This window comes from Sarcophilus harrisii, chromosome 3, assembly GCF_902635505.1.
Source record: "Sarcophilus harrisii chromosome 3, mSarHar1.11, whole genome shotgun sequence".
Classification (NCBI taxonomy): domain Eukaryota; kingdom Metazoa; phylum Chordata; class Mammalia; order Dasyuromorphia; family Dasyuridae; genus Sarcophilus; species Sarcophilus harrisii.
The window spans coordinates 56,789,122-56,809,826 of record NC_045428.1 but is presented as its reverse complement, the minus strand read 5'-3'; the positions used below and the strand labels follow the sequence as shown (position 1 = coordinate 56,809,826).

At 34.6% G+C, this 20,705-nt stretch overlaps 1 protein-coding gene across 11 annotated transcripts in view; it reads right to left on the bottom strand.

Annotated features, from left to right (window-relative positions):
- The window catches only part of DOCK10 (dedicator of cytokinesis 10), a 335,847-nt gene that overhangs the window by 130,622 nt on the left and 184,520 nt on the right, over nucleotides 1–20,705 (bottom strand). For all 11 annotated transcript variants that reach the window (XM_031957956.1, XM_031957958.1, XM_031957952.1 and 8 more), the window contains exons 5-7: nucleotides 13,336–13,408; nucleotides 12,783–12,905; nucleotides 12,348–12,482 (exon numbers count right to left, since the gene is read on the bottom strand). In XM_031957956.1, the coding sequence (XP_031813816.1) occupies nucleotides 12,348–12,482; nucleotides 12,783–12,905; nucleotides 13,336–13,408 (331 nt within the window). The remainder of the gene's footprint in view (nucleotides 1–12,347; nucleotides 12,483–12,782; nucleotides 12,906–13,335; nucleotides 13,409–20,705) is intronic.

Sequence of the window (20,705 nt, the reverse complement as noted above, 5' to 3'; positions counted from 1 at the left end):
GTTGGGTTTATTTTGTACTTATGAGCCCCAGAACACAATTAGTTAAAAAAAAAGGCATTTAACATAGTAAAGTAACAGATATAAGTAGCAATTGAGACTTTCTCCCCTTCACTTCCAAACTGCTCCGCTCACTTTCAGTTTGGGCTCACTCTCTTAAAATACACATCTACAATGAGTAGAATAGTTATAATAGGTGAAATACATGCAAACCTTTATCCACATTTGTGGAGGGATTACTTATGCCTCTGATGCTATTGGGTTGTTGATATTTGGCAATATTTCTGTTACTTCCATTAGTTCTATTCCAGCTAGATTTGCCCAGTTTGCCATGAGTTGCCCTACTAGATTCATGATTGTTGAGTATTGACAAATTTATTTTTGGGCGTTTCCATTGTCAAATTTGTCTCCATTACCAGGGACTGAGCTTCAGGTAGAGTTCTTATCTGAGGAGCTAGTCCTGCCCAACATGGGAAGGATTAAACTTTGCCATTAAACTTATCTTAAAGTACTTGCTATGTCAGACACTTTGCTATGTGTTGGAGATGTAAAGACAAAATGAAGCAGGATTTTTGCCCTCAAGGGTTTACATCCTATCCAAATAATCAAACTCTTTATGAAATACCCCTTCACCACTCAGCCAGAAATCATTTCCCTCTCTCCTAAATATTCATAGCATTCACCACCTGAATGCATTTATTAATCACTTATTATTTGATCTGGATTGATTTCTCCAAATTCAACAGTATTTCCACTCTGGATATTGCATTTTTTTTTTACAAGAACACCCTTAGTTTGCTGAGTGAGAATTATAACGATACACTTGCATTTATGTGTGTGTATATATATATATATATATATATATATATATATATGTATGTATGTATATATATATACATGTTCATCACACATGTGTACATACACAATGTGTTTACACACATATATACATGCATATATCCTCTTAAGAGGTTCAGAGGCACGATGTGACTTTCCCAAAGCCACATATCTACTACAGTCTAGCCATCTGTCCTCTCCTATATCTCATTGTGTAGGAAATTCCCAGTATTGAAAATTTCATCTTTGATGCAGTTCTTTAATTCTATTGTAATTTAGAGTCTTAGGTTCTCAGAGTGTACCCTACTACACTAGTTTTACTATTTTGCTGATTTCTTGTATTAAAGTGAGCAAAGATAGTTTTAAGAATCACTATCCGGGAGCTTTCTAAGGGTGCTAAAAAGTTAATGACTTGTTACTGAGCACAGTGAATTTGTGCCTGAGCCAAGGCTCAAACCACCATTTTCCCAACTCAAAGTTAGCCCTCTAAAACACAATGCCATCCCTCTTAGAATTCATTTACTTTCTTACATTGTTAAGCCATACTTTTAAGTAGAAAAGATACAAGCAAATGGAGTCTCCATAAGCATTTGGCCAAGGAGACTGGGAAAGTTTTATTTAATATGGATCATTGATACAGAAGTAGTTGATGGAAATAAGTTCTCTAAGGGAAAATAAAATGTGTAATTTATTACTTAGCTCTAAAATGCAAATAATAATACTTTCGCCTTTCTAGGAATAGTATAAGGACAGTATACATTTAAAATATTGTTCATATTAGTCTCCATTATCACGCACAAAAGATTTCATTTGATCTTTATAATATCGTGATAAGGCAGCAAAGTGAGGTTTTATCCCCAGTTTATAAGAGAAAATATTCAGGAGATGAGAGTTCAGTCAACTTGCTCAAAATCTCATTAGTGGTAGAGAAGAATTAAAATCCAGTTCTTATAATTCTTATTTACCTCAATGTATTTTCTATGACATTCTGTTATTTCTCTATAGAAAAAAAAGGAGGTAAGGGGAGAATTAGGAAAGCACAGTAGCATATAAGCCACAAGAAGGGAGAATTTAAAGGAGGAAATGTACCTGTCAGATGGAAAATAGTCTGATTTTTTTCTGCTAAATTGTAATAAGTAGATTGTTATCAGCTGCTAATTATTTTTTAAAAAAGGAAAATAAAAGAAAAATTAAACCAAAACAGCAACAACAAACCTTAGGATATTCATATATCATACAGATGATTTGTTTATTTAGATGATATTGTCAAAGGCTAGTCTCTTTAAAAGGATAATTATTGACTCTTTGGAAAAAATTCCAAACTACAGTAGAAATATCTGGTGATTGCTAAAAAAAAAGTATACATATTTTATTTGGCTTTTATTGTTTTCAAGAGAAACAAATTTTATGCTGAGCATGCTCAAATTCTAAATTGTTTCTAAAACTAACTTGAAATAATTAGTTTAACCTGCCTAATCCTGTACATAACACTATCAAGAAGATAGAAACCTATGTGAAAATGAATATCATCATAATTCATTCAAAAGAAAATAAATATCCTACAAGCCATTGGCCTTTCTATGTAGATAACTAATAACAAAAGAATTTGGAAATCAGTGTAATATTTTAAATTGGTTTTTAAGAAGCTATATTTGATGAATTGTAGTTTCATTTCAAGATGATTGAATGAAGTAGCAGAAAAAGCTCATGGCAAGCATTGGAGAAATCAGAAGACTAAGTTTCTAGGATTAGGTTCACCATTTACTAGTTCAGTGACTTTGGAAAAGTTCATTAACTTTTCTGAATCTGTACTTCTACCCACAAATCATTACACTAAATGGTATTATTATAATACCACTTATCTCATTTACCTCTCTCCCCAAAAGGATGATTGTGGAAATATAAGAAGTCCTCTATGGGGAGATGAGGGTGCTGGGGATGTCTCTGAAAAAAGCTACACTAATGTTAAGTGGGAGGCCTGGGGCAATTTTGCAAAGAATGAACCCAATGCTGCTACAGAAGTAAGTATCACTCCTGAGTGGCTGAGAGAATGCTGAGAACCTGCCAGCACAGGTGATCTCTTTCAGATTGTTGCAGAGAGAGCCTTCAAAGGCATACATGGAGCTCTAAGGATGTTTTTGAGAGAGAGAAATGGACTAGAACTCTCAGAGCCATAGATAAGTTGAGAGCAGGACCATCTTTTTTTGATCTCAATGATGTGTAACTCTTGAGATTATGAAGAAAGGACCTTCCCTGGGTGAGATGCTCTCTCATGGTTTGAGTTGGATTTTATTGATTGTTGGCTATTCTTCAATATATTCCAATCTATGGAACTTTTCTAATTTCTATTTTGTTTGGATAGATAAGTTTACTTGATATTAGGTAATTGGGCATTTGTATTTTTTGTGTAATTATCATTCGGTGGTAAGGGGCTAAACTGGTCAGTTTAAGCTAAGGGTTACCCTCTCCTTGAAGAACAATTAAGGAAGTTGCTTTCCTTTTCAATTCCTAAACATTGTATTTGGAGACATTTAAAGGTGGCACAATATGTTGAATACCTCTCTAAGAGAAAGGAAAGATCACTTAGCTTCTGGTCCTGGACTCTTCTTGCTATAATTACCTGGTGTTGCAGACATGGACTTCTTCCAATTTTCTGCAAAAGGGGACCAGACCTAAGAGAAAATCTACTCATTCTAACCATATCCATCCATCCATCCATCCATCCATCCATCCGTAATATTTGTTGTATGTATATTTTAGATAATCTTCCTACATATGACTTATATAAGTTATTATATTTATATTTTAAGCCACCTTTGGCTTTCAAAAGAATAAAAAGGAACATTCTATTAAGCTCTTATTATAATATTTTTTCTATTTTGAGATCATCAAAGATAACTAAAATGTAGGAAAGTTAATGTTTAAAAGATTAAGATATTTGAATAGTTTCCTACCACCTGCAATCAAGATAATTATGGTATCTAGAAAAAAAATCAGTGAAATATTTCAATGATATTCAGATGTCAGAAAATATGTTAAAGTTATTTGAGTTGAGTTTTTGCAGTTCATAAAAAGTTGCCTTCCCTTTTCAAATTGTTTTATATATATGTATATATAATATATATTTTGACATGTCTTCAGTCTTGATCTCTCCCTTTAGCTTCAGTTTATTATTTCTAAGAACTTGTTATATGTTATGTCCATACCTCAAAAACAACATGTCTAAAATCTGGGATGATGGAAAGGCAATAGACTTTAAATTCAAATTCTTACTCTGACAGTAGTGGTAAAAACTTGGGAACTTAACTTGTCATCATAGTTTTTACCTCTGTAAAACAGGATGATATTGTGTATACACCATGTACTTCACATAGTAGTTGTGAGAAAAGTGGTTTTGTAGTCATAAACCTCTGGATTAGGATTTCTTAACCTATGGTCCAATGATCCTAATAATACATGGGCAGATTTTATGGGATCTGTGAACTTATGGAGAAAAAAAATTAAATCTTTCTTTCAATCTAATTGTTTTCCTTTGTAATACTTTGTATTTTATTTTATGCATTTAAAATATTATTTTAAGAACATATCCATAGGTTTTTACCAAGCTGCTGTAGGGATTCATGCCAAAAATAGATTAATACTAACATTTCTATAACACTGTGTACTATACTAAATAGTCTGCAAAAAATGATCTTGTTCAACATTCACAACAACACTGGAGAAGTAGATGTTATTATTATCCCATTTCATAATTGAGGAAACTGAAGTAAATAATGATTTACCTGAAATTATAGATCTCAAGTCTTCCTGACTTCAAACCCAGCATCTAGCCATTGTACTACCTTCTTCTCTATAATAAAATAGACTTAGAACCTCTTCTATAGATAAATAAATTACTATGAGTTTTTCTAAAATCTGCCCTTTCTCCAAACTTTTTTTTCCCTCAATGATGCTACTGCTCTCCTTGTCACTAATGCTCAAAGCTTCTAAATTATCTTCACCTCTTTCTTTTCTCTATTTTCCCATTCTCCACTGTGTCATCAATTGCCAGGTATAGAAAGGATTTGACCTTAGATATTTCTTGCTTTTGTCTCTTACCACTTAGTGAAATCATTCTAATTCAGGTGCCTCCTGCCTACATGATTATAATTGTTTTTTCTGCTTCTAATTTCTCTCCTTTCCAATCCATCCTTTGTGCAGAATATAAAAATAATCTTAATTGTGACTATTTCATTCCTTTGCTCCAAATCCTTTAGTGACTCCCCATTGTCTAGTGAATAAAATACCAATTCCTTAAAATAGAATTCACTGCTCTCCACTATCTGGCCCCAACCTACTTTGCTAGAATTAGCTCATGGTACTCTCATTTGCTTGGGGATAACCAATATGGATAGATCATTGATCTCATACTGCCCCCTACTGCCTCTGTACATTTGCACATGGCCTTTCCTAATGCCTGGAATAGACTCCCTGCCCAGACAATAGATGGTGCAATAGGTGGATAGTCATGTCTTGGAGTTAGGAAAACCTAAGTTCAAAATTGAACTCAATAATTTTTAGCTACGAAATAATAATAATTATAACCTACCTTACAGGGTTATTATAGAGATAAAGTGGAATAACATTTGTAAAGTGCTTTGTAAATCCTAGAACAGCATATATATTCTGACTATTGTTATAATTGTTTTTGTTTTTACTAATATTATTCATTGAAATCCTCCACTTTCAAGACCAAGATCATGTATTCCTCTTCCACGATACCTTGTTTCTTCCCTCTTACTCCAAATGAAAGAATGATTTATCTCCCCCTTGAATCTTTCAGCTTACTATATTAGACCATTCCTATACCATAATCATTTACATATATTATTTTCCTATGTCCCATAGGCGCAGCAACTGATTAGATTTGGGAGAAAGGAGGAAAAGGAGAAGGAAGATTCTAGGATTCTTCTAAATTTGCAAACATGGGTAATTGGAAAGAGAAAAGGATCCTCTCAAAATTAGGGAAATTCAAGGCTTTTTGAGGGACAATAATTAATTCTGTTTCAAACATATTGAGTATGAGGTATTTATGGGATGGTCATTTTGAGAGATCCAGAAAGCAGCGGGTGAGGCAAAAATATGGGAAGAATTCCAAGTATGTCACCTTTTTCCACCAGTGAAGACTGTCATCATTCTTAGGGAATTTTATGAGGGCTTGGATAAATGAAATTACTTATTACTCATGGATATTCAGAAATGGGAATTGCATCTAGGTCTCTATAACTCAAAGGCTAACTCTCTATCCATTATCCACTGTTGTCTTTTGTTAAAAAGTCTAAAATTCCACCTAGTCTGTCTGGCCTTAATCAACAAACTCATTATGAGAAATTTCACTTGATAACTTTCCAGTCTCATTCTTTAATGATGGACTTTGTAAGCCAATGACACCTCCAGTGTGAGAATGATTCAGACATGAACATATTCCTTATAACAAAACACATTGCAGCTTCAAAGCAAGAAAAGAATATAAAAATGGACCTTCTTGGAACTCAAGTTGTCCTTGTTAAAATTTACAACAGAGAAAGAACAGTTGTATAGGTCTTTTCTCTTAACATGCAGTGTTTGTAGGGATAACACTTCAAAAGTAATTTTTTAAAAAAGGCCAGGGTAGGGAGCAGCTACATGGCACAGTGGATAGAGCATCAGCTCTGAATCAGGAGGATCTGAGTTCAAATCTGGTCTCAGATACTTAATACTTCCTAGCTGTGTGATCCTGGGCAAGTCACTTAACCCCAATTGTCTCAAGGGGCAAAAAGGCCATGGGTATGAAAACTGATTTTGGTAACGTTTGTGGCATCTTAGTGCTTTACGTATTCTAGACAATCTCATTTTTTCTGTATTAACATAAAAGTTGGTGCATTACATGGTATCAGAATGATCAGTAGCATGGTTTCAGTAGACAGGACATTGAACTGGAAGTCAAGAAGATGTGGGTCAAAATATCATTTCAGATTCTCACTTGCTCGGATTCTGGGTAAATTACTAAGGCCCTCCATCCTCTATTGTTTTTTATTCCTAAAATAAGAAGGTTGAATTTAATGACTTCTAAGATTTTCTGATTTTTTAATACTGTGTGGGATTATAGGGACCAATTCAAGCCTTTCAACTGAAAATAGAGAAGTACAGCAAAGAAGAGGGCTATTATATACAAAAAGGTCCTTAGTAGGGTCAGCTTGACTTTCTCTCCTGCTCTCAGTTATCCTCATGCTTAAGAGATTAAAAGAAGTCCAAGTCCAATAACGATTTGCAATAAAATTTATGTTATCAAAAGAATTATGATTTTATATTTATCTATGCATGGAAACCAACTCCAATAAAATATGAAATACCAAAATTAAATTAATGTTAAAAGAGAAACCTATAACTTTCTGATTTTTCTGGTGTAAGAAAGTGAAACAGCAAAGATATATTTCATCTTCTTTGTGAATTTAACATATGCTTTGTGCCCCATACTTCAATCTACTCTATCTATATAATTTCATAGAACACTATGCAGCTAAATTAAAAAGGGTTTCACTTGCCAGAACAAACTTGAAATGCATGTGAAAAAGTGAGCATTAAACTTTCTAGTTCAATGTCTATAAAATAGAGCTTTCTTTTACCTATATTTCTAAGTGATTTTTTTTCAAACTTATAGCCAAATAGTTTCTTTTGTGGCCAACAATAGAAAAATACTTTCTACCTCCATTAGGTTCTTTATTGTTCTTTCCATATGGAAATTTGGCATCTCCTTTAAAATGCAATTATCTTCTACTTTTGCTGGATTGCTTTGTAACACTTAATTAATTCTCTCCCTTTTAAAGTTCAGCATTATTGCTTTCTGGAGGAATTCCAGATTTTGAAATGAGAACTATCCAGAAAAATACCAGGCTTAAAATATTTAAGAAACCTGAATTCAATGTCTATAATTTCACCTCCTTCTGGACTTATTCTTGTGATAATATCCAGTTCAATAGATAATCAAGTAAATGACTTGGCTTGCTGGTCTAAGTAGTTTCTCAGTCAATAAACATTCACTAAACACTTTTTATGTGTTGGGCACTATGATAAGCATTAAGACCAAAATGATATCTGCACTCAAGGAACTCATATTTTAATGAGGGAAACAATATGTAAATAACTAGGTACAATGCAAGATCCTAGGTAGCATCGGTAATAAGTGGTCAATCCAGGTTTTAAACTCAAGTTCTTTGCCTCCATACGCATTGTTCTTTCCAAGTAGCATGAAAAGTCTACTGTGTAACAGGCATTATTCTGAGTCCTGGAGCTACTAAGACCAAAATGAAACAGTTCTTGTCCAAAGGGAGTATACATTCTTATCAGGGGAAAGAATATGTATAGTAATACATATATATATATATATATATATACACACATATAATATATAAAAAAATACAGTGTAGATGGAGAATAATCTCCAAGAGAAATATATTATCAAAGCATTGGAGGAGGCTTTCTAAAGTTGGTACGATTTGAGGCAGTTTCTGAAGGAAGCCGAGAAAATTAAGAATAAAAGTGAGGAGAATGAAGATTCCAGATATGAGGGACAGGCAGTGCAAAGATCCAGAGGTGGGAGATTAAGCATTAAATATGAAGAATAGCAAATATGTTAGAGTAGCCAGATAATAGTGTATATATAAGGAAATTAAGTATAAAAATTCTTGAAAAGTAATGCAGGACCAGGTTATGAAGAGTTTGGATGCCAAATGGAAGATTCTATATTGATTCTTAAGACAATAGTGAACCACTGATGTTTATTGAGTGGAGGAATGAATTGGAGTTGGGAAAGACTTGACAGCATTAAGGAAGTTTGGAAGAAAGGAAGAATTAGGAGAAAGGATAATGAGATATGGTTTGGTTATAAGTTTGAGATATTATAGGATATATAATTTAAGATTTCTAAAAGGTAATTGGCCATTAGAGTGAGATTCTTGAAGACTTTTATATCTCTAGTGCTCCTTAGAGAGCTTCAAACATAAGAGACAATAAATGCTCATTGACTAACTGACTGGGACTGTGGCTCAGGAGAGAGAATAAACTGGATTTAGAATTGGGAATAATCTGCAGAAAAAAAGTAATATATACGGAAAAGAAGAGATGATCTAAGAAATAATGTCAGGGATATTCATGATTAGTGGAAATGCAATGCATGAAGAAGCAATGAAGGGCAAGGCAGATAAAAAGTTAAAAACTTAAAGAGGAGAGAATGGCCAAGAGGAAATGATCAACAGTGTCAGATACTGAAGAGATTACCACTGAGAAGAGGCTATCAGATTCATCAATTAAGAGATCATTAGTAACTTTAGAGAAAGCAGAAGGATGAACATGTAAGCAACTGGATGCTAAAACCAGAGAAACTTTCTGGGGTGGGGTAGGGCAGATGCTTCTAGGACTGATGTCTCCTAGAACAACAATAAACAATCTAAGGATGATTCCCAGATGAAATCCTCATCATTACCAAATTCAAGAAGGCATATAACCAATTGAATTCCCAATTCAGAACTCTCCTAAACCATCATGAATGTGGATTTGGAAGGATTTCATTTAAAAACACAATTATACTTGAGGAAAGATAAGAATTTATTGGAATGCGAATGGGTACAGGTGGATGCACAGATGGGTACATTGTATCCTCTTGTTTCTTGATATGCATATAGTATCAATGATATAAGCTAAGTACCAGAGCAATAGAATCAGATGTAAATACTATACTATGTAATCAAACTAAATTTTCAAATACCAAAAAATTTAAGCTCATAAGATTTTAGATTTAGAAGTGACTTTACAGGTTCTCTCTCTGAACCTCAGTTTCTTTATATGTAAAATGTGATGAAGGAGGTTATGGGGTTAGATGACCTCTTGAATTCTAATCTAGTTTCAAATTTATATATCATGAACTGGTCTAACTCTTTCACTTTATGAGGAGGGAATTGAAACCCAGAAAGGCTAAATGGCTTTCCCAAAGCCATATCACGACAGAGCCATGATTCCAACCCATAATGCTGAATCCAAATCCAACTATCTTTTTACTGCCCAAAACAAATATTCACATCCTCCTTTCTATTTGGATAAATTACATTCTAGGAACTGATTCTCTTCTGAATAGTCTTTAATATAAAAAGAACTAACAAATGGACTATTCCCAGAACCCTAAAAAGAGTGAAATGTTGGCAATTTTGAAGAAATTGGAAGGGAGCTGACTATTGAGCTTTTATTCATAGGCTACTTAGCTTTGGCCAGAACAACCTAACATTGGGCAGACCCAGCCAGCTTTTTCACTCTGAGACACTTTTCATATGTATGCCAATCTTATGGGTACCATAGCATCTTAGAAGAATAAATGAGAGACATGAGACATAATATAATATCTCTTCAGGAGGAAGTCAATCCTGGTCAGAACTCAGTGTACCAGAATAATCACCCTCATTAGAGCACTATCCAAAGAAACCATTTAACTGCAATTAGGTTCTGGTAAATAGAAGTCTTGTACTTTTAAATATTCAAGTAGAGCATTTGGACCCTTTGATTTCTAGCAGGGTTTTGTTTTTGTTTTTTATTTGCAATCTATTAGAATATTATTTTTGTTTTTAATGATTCCCTTTCTACCAACAAAAGATTCTTCCTTCTTTCCTTCCCAGGCAACTTAAATTTCTTATAGCTAATAAGCAGGTAGGATTAAATTTTCACCATCTCTGTGGGTTTGTATTCTCTGTATGCTTGACATCTCACAAATGTTGTTTTCTGGGCAAAGTGTGCCTTAGTTGCTGGACTCTCTGAGGGAAGAGCTACTCAGAGGGAAACAAAGAGTGATGCAATTATCCAGGGGATTTCTGAGTACCTAGATAGCCAACCAGGATAATTTATGCAAAAATAGCCTACAAATGAGCTCTCAATGTTGATCTGAGCTCACGAGATGGCTGTAACACTCTGCTCTGCACTGGGCAAACAACCCTGGATGGAGCTGAACACAGAGTTCTGAGATGAATAGCTCAGAATATATAGGACCAAGACTGCTTCTGTAGAGTAATGACTAAAGTGATCACAAACCTCCAGTCATTTCAAACTTACAGAGCCCTTATAGTATTATAAACTATATCCTTCTTTTTTGAAAGCAAAGGTGGTCTTACTCTTGGGGGGTCACAAGAGGAAGGCAGAAATGTGAACCTTCTTCAATGGTATTAGGACTTCCCTAAATAAGTGGGTGAGAAAAAGAAAAAGAGTTCTGAATTAATAGGGAGTGTTGTGGTTTCAACACAGACATCAGGAGAGTGACTTTGATTGTTCTACTCAATGGAGAAGAAGGTGTTTAGAGTGAGGAAAACCTGTAAAACAAAGCTAACAGGTATCATCACCTACTTTTTTTCTTAGAGGTAATTGGGGTTAAGTGATTTGCTTAAGATCACACAGCTTGCAATTTGAGGATGGATTTGAACCCAGATTCTCCAGACTCCAGGGCCGGTGCTCTATACACTGCTCCATCATAGCTGCCCCCATCATATACTTCTAATGTGGTCATAGTGTCTAAAGTACATGGATACTTGGATTGAGGGACCAAGAGAGGCAAACAAACTCCATACAATATGTCTTCCTCTCTGCCTTTTCATTGACCATCCTTTGTGCCTGAAATGGACTTCTTCATTTTCTCCAATTTAATGGAACCCTTAGTTTCTTTAAGGACTCATCTTCTACATGAAATTGTCCCTTCAGGTGCTAGGATATCTCCTCCCCCAGCCATTCTGTGTTCATTTAGCATATTCTTGAATGTATAGCTATAGCTGTATGTGATTATATTTATATTTGTGGCCACATTTATAGTTTGGTCAGTTATTTTTCAGTTGTGTCTGACTCTTCATGATCCCATTTGGCATTTTCTTGGCATAGGCACTGGAATGGTTTATTATTTTTTTTCTCTTGCTTTTTTTTACAGATGAGAAAACTAAGGCAACCAGGGTGAAGGGACTTGGCTAGGTTCACACAGCTATTAAGTATCTGAAGCTGGATTTGAGCTCAGGAGGATAAGCCTTCTTGACTCCAGGTGATACCCTCTATCCACTGTGCCATCTAGCTGACCCTGCACATATGTATATGTACATATATAAATATATGTCTATATACAAGCATGCATGTATACGTGTAATTTTTCTGAAATAAAATAATAGAAATAAATAAAATATATCCACATATATTCAACTGAATATAGTGCATGTATACATATATATTTATAGATTATACATATATATATATACATATATACATACATACCTACACATACATATATTTTTTTGGGGTAAATCCAGAAAGGAGTGTGATATCAAAGTAAAAGGGGTAAATAAAAGAGAAAACCATTATTTAGTAAACACTATTGAACTAGGAAAGCTGAAGCAAGTAGAAGAAATGTAACCATAGGAACTACAAATTAACTTTTTTTTTTTTTACAAGTAAAATGTCAAAGAAAGAAAATAACTTGGACTCACCTGCACAACACCTGTACAAGAATCCAAAAAGATGCAGCCTTTAGGTTCTTTGGATATTTTCTCATCTTTGTAGAAGTTCATAATGTAGGAGTTATCTGGCAACTGAGTCAGCTGAAAGTAACGCTTTTTGAATGACTAAAATAAGCCAAAAAAAAAAAAAAAAAAAAGAAAAGAAAAAAGAAAAGAGTTGTTTGAGTGAATTACAATTTTTTTTCATAGAAATTAGAATATTTAAAATGCCTTTAGGCCACTTCAGTTCTAGGACATTGTTCTGGAGAAAACAAAATCCTCTTTAATATCATCATACTTCTTGATAACTAAAATACAAACAGGGATAGGAATATAGCCTTATACAAACAATATGTTTGCTGTAACTTCTGGTGGGATTGCCCTTAAAGATAAGTCTAGCAAACCTGGAGAATAATGGATGCTTACCCGGACAGTGATGCTATTGTTGACTGTGCTGTTAAAATTCCCCTTGTAAAGCCATCCAGATTTGAAGACGCCTGGTCCTCCTGTTCCTCCACCTCCCTTGGAAGATGAGTGGGATGTGGTGTCCTGTACAAAAGATATTAATAAGAACATGATGGATTCTTTTGTGAATGGGAGATAAAAAATGAATTCATGATCTGGGATTTCATTAACCCACCACCCTCATAGGGTGCAACCTGTTGATGGCTTAGTAAATAAATTATAGATAGCCACTTGCGCCAGAGATATTGTAAAGACTCACACAGTTCGCAAATGTCAGAAACAGTATTTGAATCCAGATCATTCTGGTCCAGGTCTAGAGTCTAGCTATTGTAGCACATTATTTCTGATACTGAAGCTATCTAACTTAAAAATGGTTGAAACAGTCCCAAACTGTTCTGTTTCTAAGACTTATGGGCCTAATGATGTGGTCATTGAAAATGAAGAATACCAAAAAACACTCCAGGACACTGTTATCTGCATATTACAAGTATTTCACCTTAAACAGTCTACTTACTTCATCCTTATCGGCATCTTCATGATCAACTTCAAAAGAATGGGAAGGCAGTTTCTCTGGTCTGAATTCTGTTCTGAAATAAAGATAATAAAAATATAATGATAATGTAATAATAAAACAAAACCAGTATAATAGAACTTCCTTCTCTCTATCTTCTTCCTCCCATTAAATTCTAAACTCCTGGGAGGTGATAATCTTTCTTTTTCTACTTGTATCTCCAGTGCTGAGAGCAATATCTGGCACATAGTAGGTGCATATTAAGTATTATCTTTGAACTGATTACAGATTAGTTGTGAGACCTGCCTCAGGGATGAGAGTTTCTAAAACGAAAGTTCACTGTATGAACAAAACCACAGTTCTCAGCCAGAATAAAACACATCTTTTAAAGAAAAGTCCTTGGATGAATAAATAAATGAATAACTATATCATAAATTACATATTTGTATTTTATTGTATTTATTTATTTTCATAGTCCTGTATATTTAATTTTATACATTTAAATATATTATTCTGAGAAGAAACAGACTTTACAAGATAGAAAAACATGTTAAGAACCCCTAGTTTACATAAAAGAAAGACTTAAAAAGGTGGCTTTTTTATTTGTTCCATTCAATGTTGCTATCCTCACTTTATGAAACATAAATTTTGAATGGATGCAATGTCATACCTAAGACCAGAGGTTAACATTTTGAACAGAGGTATTGTTGGAACATGATTGTCATTGAATACCAATCCTTTGCTCAGACCACTAGGCTGTGCTGCTCCCCTAATTAAGACTTCACAATCAGTTATTCTGAAGCTGCCTAATAGTTCCCAAAGATTCTGTTTGAGCTAGGGCATCTAGAAAATTTCCTTAGTAGGACCCTTAATAATCATGGTATTATCACTCATCCTAATACACCTAGTTCTGCAAAATGGAAAACTGATTCCAAGGGGCACCTTTTAATGACTATGTGTATGACTTCTGTAACAACCCATTAGAAGGAAGCAAAAAAAATGAGCAAACCATGTAAACATTTCGAAAAAAACATTTGGCTTTAGAAATAAAAAGACTTCATACATATATTTCTCTTTTCCATCAAGATATTTGGTGTCATCTAGACAGAACCACAGACTTTCATCTGGAATTTAGAAACCAAAAAAAAAATTCCATTTTTACTCACAAAATTTTCACTCAGTCATAAAATGTTTTTGATACTTCAGATTACAAAAAAAAAAAAAAAGGATGGAAGGGATGTTTCATAAATCAGTGCAAAAAAACAAGAATACTTTATATTTGTACTGATTGAGCCTTCACTAAATGGACTTTTTGGATGTGATTTTTAAAAAATGTATTCTGATATACCCATTTTATATAGATGCATATTAATAATAATCACAGATCTTTGAAATTTGCAAAACAATATACTTTGTTCGGGATTGAGGTCAAATGAATGAGATAAGTGCTATGGGGTTATTATTATTCTTATTTTACAGGTGATGAGACTAAGTCTCAGATTGATTTTGTGATCTACACATGTGGTTATCCTAACTCAAAGTTCAGTGCTCCATCCATGAAGCCATTTTGTAAAGGGTTAATTGACTTCTCAAACCCTCAAAGTATTCCATTCCGCTGAATGGAAAGAGAGAGCATTCAAGAAAGAGCTATCAATCTGTCAATCCTTTCCGAGTCCGGAAATTCTCTTAACTCCTGCTAAAAAACTTTCCTTTGTTGAAGGTGGGTAAGGATAGAGATATTGGAATAGCACAAGGAGAATTAAATGCTCAGAGGTCATAATCGGGGTTCATAGATTGAGATAGTCAGTTACATTAGTATTTGTACTTCAAAAGCCAGGTAAGGCTTGCCTCTAAAGTCAAGGGCAAAGAAAAATGTGTGCTAAAAAACACAACCATCACTAAGCATTTTTTGGGTCATAAGGATCCTTCTTATGGTTCTGGCAGGGGGTGAGAAGATGTACTGCTGAAGTTTGGGGACATAGCAGTTCTTAGACTTCATTCCCTATCATTTTACAGATGAGGAAACAGAGGCCCAAAGATATAATTGGCTATGTCAGTAGACAGTATTGGACCTGGAGTCAGGAAGACCTGAATTCGAATTCTATCTCAAAGACTTGCATGCTATATGGCCTTAAGTCACTTAACTTGTTTGCCTTAGTTTTCTCAATTGTAAATGGTGGTAATAACAACTTACCTTGTAGTGTTATTGTAAAGATCAAAGGAGACAATATTTTTAAAGGGCTTAATGTAATACCTCATACAAAGTAGGAGCTATACGAAGGCTTATCCCCTTCCTTTCAGCCTTTATAGTGGTTTACTCCCCTCCTACACACACACATACATGGAGGGGTATGTAACAGAGGTGGGGGAAAACTTGGGTTTTTGAGATCTGATATTCTAAATCTAAATATAGGACTCTTTTCAGGATGTCACTTAGTCTGGTCAGATCAGCCCTACAGACATCAGAATTGGGAACTGCTTCAATTTCAATAAGTCATTCAACAAGTATTTGCTAGGCAGAGGTTTAAAGAATAAATGAGCTAAATAGAAAGGAAATAGAAGCAAGAGGTATAAACTGCATTTTCCAGTAGATCAATTTGGATTTTTTTCTTTATTTTAGTAATGAGGAGGTCAAGAAAATGGGATGAAGAGCCCCACAGAAAAGAGATAAAAAGGGTGAAGAAAGGGCGATACCGGAAGCCCCCCAAAACTTCCTCCTCCCTAAAAATCTTCCCCTTATATCATAATTTTGCTAAAGACTTGGACTAGCTATTTTTATTTTCCAATGGTCTCTTCCATAATTATAACTTCTGATTCCCAGGAATGATTGCTTTCCAGGGACTGTAAACTAGCTCTTTCCCTCTGTTTCCATTAGCTGTGGGGAAGGCAGGAAGCAGGGCCCTCTGAAATAACATTAGTATATCCACTAGGGAAGGCTGTGCCTGACCTATGGCACTTTGAGAAATGAGAAATCAAAGTAGGCTTTTATGAGAGTCTGGGAGGAGGGAGGCCATTGTGGATACATGGAAAGGTCACTGGACTTAGAATTGGGAGAAATGGATTCAAATCTGCTTCTGTTATCATTTTTATGACTCTTGGGGAAGTCATCTGCCATCTCAGAGCCTCAGTTTCTTTATCTATAAAATAAACATATTGATACCAGATGATTTCTAGCACTAGAATATGATTCTTTGCTATTGTCTTATCAGGGAGTTTTCACAGGAATGCTAAACTTAAATAAATCCAGGAGAATATAGTTTAGAAAGGGTTGTGAATGAGAGAACTAAATTCAAATCACAGCTAAAATTTTATATGAACCCTAGAGGATAAAGGTATGCAAAAAACAGGTTAGGTAGGTGATGTAATGAATAGAGCACTGGGTCTGAGTCAGGAAAATCTGAGTTCAAATTTGGCCTCAGACACTTACTAGCTGTGTGATCCTGGGCAAGTCGTTTAAGCCTTTTTATCTCAGTTTCCTCATCTATAAAATGAGCTGAAAAAAGAAATAGCAAACCACTTCAATATTCTTGCCAAGAAAACCCCAAATGTGGGTCATGAAGAGTTGGATGTGATAGCAAAATGACTAAATAATAATGGAAAAAAAGCAAACATTTTGAATCCAGAGGATCTGAGTTTAAATATAGCCTCTACCATTTATTACCTTTCTGAATTTGGGCAAGGTGTTTTGACCTCTCTGGGTTTTAGGTACTTTATCTGTAAATTGAGAGAAACAGCTAATTGACCTTGATTTTCTTTTTTTGGCTTGGATTCCTATGATCTTAAATATCTGATGAGCCACAAAAATTGAAGTGCCATATGCTTCATGTAAAGGAGATAAAAAGATGAACAAATAGAACCAGGAATACATTATACACAATAATAGCAAGAATGTGTGATGATCAACTGTGAAAGACTTGGTTTTCTCAGTGATTCAGTTATCCAAAGAAATCCCAATAGATTTTGGACAGAAAATGCTACCTACATCCAGAAACAGAACTAAGGAGTCTGATTGTAAATCAACACATGCTATGTTCACTTCTTTTTTCTGTTTGTTTTTTTTTAATCTCTCCTATGATTTTTCCATTTTGATCTGGTTTTGCTCTCCCAACACGATTCATAAAGCAATGTGTATTTAAAATAAATAAATTTACTAAGAAAAAAAGATTCCAAGGTCTTCTGAATGATGGAGAAGCCAGTGTAAATCAGAAGATAATCACTTTGTAAATTGCTAATAATTATAGGACTTTAAGTATTTGTACAATGACAACTCTGAAGAAAGTAAAGATTAGAAAATGATAAAGAAAGACATATGATACTACATGATCAACTACATGAATTTCCCTGTGACTAATCAGAAGTTAGTCACAGGGAAATTCAGAAGAAAAGGACTAAATAACAATGAAAAAAAGTAAGAGTTTTAAATTCAGGGGATCTGAGTTTATGAGATGTGGCTTTTAAGAGATGAACTTGAACCAGTTGTGAGAAACTGAGTGTACCATTACGATTCATTTTTCTGGGAGTTTTGTTAAAGAATTGGAGACATGTTAAGTTGAGGCTATTTTCTCTAGAAATACTTCAAGGAAAGGTGCTTAAGATTTTTCTTTTCTCTCTTTTTTCCTAAGGTTGTAACTAAAAGTCAAAAGGAGGTTTTTTTCCACTGGAAAAAACTGCTAAACAGACCAACTGTTTCACTCTTCTGTTAAATTGTTGGGAGGTCATGTGCTATTCAAATGTTATAAAACTGTGTATCATCGTGTTCCTGAAAAATCTGTTGATATTCATGCTGGTGACAGTGCTGACTTGATATTGCACATTGCATAGCTGAATATCGGGTTGTGAAGGAGTTAAAAAGTTGCTTCTTCTTGGGACATGATTTCCATGGGGAACTATTACTTTGGGAGGTATCTATTCACATTGATGGTGTAGATTTCATACAGGCATTATGTTATGGCGACCACACAGTGGGGAAATTCTATTATGAGGCTAAGGAATAAAAGGGATGAAATGAAGGAATGGAAGAGGGAGGGAAGTCACATTATGTAAACTGTCTGAAACAAGAGCACATTCTATCATTCTCAAAGAGAAACCCTCAAATGGGATTATTTGGGACTTATTTAGCAACCTCCTACTACAGAACTGGAACTAGTGAGAAAGACAGGGGCCTTCTTGGTGAGCAGAGTGACTGAGGATGAATGAGATGAGGAGTATTTTAGTAGGGTGAATATCACCTGCATTATCTCGTGCTCATAATTTAATAGTATCACCTTTAGCTGCACAGGATGAAGTAGTAGTTAAGAATGGAATGCAGATTGTCACCCTATTGATATTAACATGATATATAAATTTAGTTTACTTTTCAGGGCTACAAGGAGGCAAACCCATTCAACAAATGATGACTTTTTTGAGTTCCATGGAAGATAAATGAAAGAAATTAAGGAAAGACACTGAGAACCCATTTCTGGTGTCATAATGGTAGAGATTGGACCTTTAATTTCATTTATATAGGGAATTCCTAGGTAGACGGTCTTAGAGACTTGTCTATCACCAAGCTTCTCAAACTGTGACTTGTGACCCCATAACTGAATGTGGTGGCTGATTTATTATCATCAAATGTTTGATTAGCATACTTATTTAATATACTTGGGATTATATAAAAATTTCTCAGATGAAAAGGGATCACAAGTGGAAAAAGTTTAAGAAGTCCTGGTCTACAACACAGAGGTTATGTGTTAGGGATACAAATGTAAGCAAAATTACACAGAGAGTCTCTACTCTCAAAGAGCTTACATTTTAATGGGGAGAGAAGAAATCAAAATGAAGGGAGGGGGAATAGGGTGGAGAAAGGGAGAAGGGACTCACAAGGGGGCATGGTAGAAAATTCTAGAGAATCAGAAATGGAGCCTAGAGAAGAATGAAGACATGGCAGTCATAACCACTTTCCTTAAATATATGGAGGCCCTATTGTTCACCCTAACAGCAATATTATATGATGATCAACTTAGCTCTTTTCATAATACAATGATCCAAGACAATTCCAAAGGACATGATGAAAACTGCTGCCTATCCCCAGAGAAAGAGTTGATAAAGTATGAATACAGATCAAAGCCTTTTTAAAAAACACTTTCCTTATTTTTACTGTTATTTTGAAATCTATTTTCATTCAGAACATGACTAATATAGAAATCTATTTTACATGACTGCACATGTATAACATATCAAATTGCTTGTCTTCTCAGTGACAGAAAGGGGAAGAAGGGAGATAATTTGGAATTTAAAAATTTAAAAAAAATGAATGTTAAAGATTGTTTTAATATGGAGTTGAGAAGAAAATAAAGTACTAGATAAATGACTTTAAAAAGAAAGGGGGCAAAAAGGTAGAATTTTGGGAGGAACCAGATACCCAGAGGAATGGGCCATAGTTTCAGGGGGAACTTCCAGAGTGAGGAATCTGTAAAGGAATGAGTGCCTAAAAAATGAAATTTTTTGAGAATGGACAATTTATTGGTACTGACAGCATTCAGGAAACCGTTGTGCAGTTCTGCAATCCCCTTTAATATAAGGAGGAAAAAATCTCTGGTCCTGTTATGCTGTTATATCCCTCTTCCTGAAGAAAAGGCTGCTTCAGATGATGGCAGTTATAAGAGATATAGAAAGGATGAAACAAATAGATAGTTTTAAATTGGCCAAGTGGCCAAGGGGTTAGTTAGTCAACTTCAAGGACATACAGCAAATAGGGCATCTTGAATTTTTAGATTTTATATTCCTAGTAAGGATATTTGGAGGAAGCTATGTGGTACAGCGAATAGAGCACTGAGCTTGGAATCAAAAAAGACTTATTTTCATGAGTTCAAATGTAGCCTCACACATTTAACTCCATTTGCATCAGTTTCCTCATCTATGAAATGAGTTGGAGAAGGAAATGGCAGATAACTCTAGTACTTTTGCCAATAAAACCCCAAATGAGGTCACAGAGAACTGGAAAAGATTGAACAACATCAACAAAGAAAATTTGAAATGAGAATGGCAGATAAAGGGGAAGTTGATAAGCAAGACCAGTTCTAAGGGCCAGAATATATTTAAGCCCATGCCACAAAAACAGTTAAGAACCCTTGACCTAACGGGTAACTCCAGAGAAATTTGATTTTGTTTAATGCTTGGGGAATATAAGACTGAAAGAGGAAGAAACTTAGTCTGAGAACTCCTATGCATGAATATAATGTGGAATATGCTAGAGGAAGAATGTATATAACTTGTTTCAATGACCTTTCTGAGAATGTTATTATAAGTTTCATTAATAAAATAATAACTAGCATTTCTTTAATTTTAAGATGTTTTATAAGTATTATTTCATTTTATCCTCAAAACAACTGGTG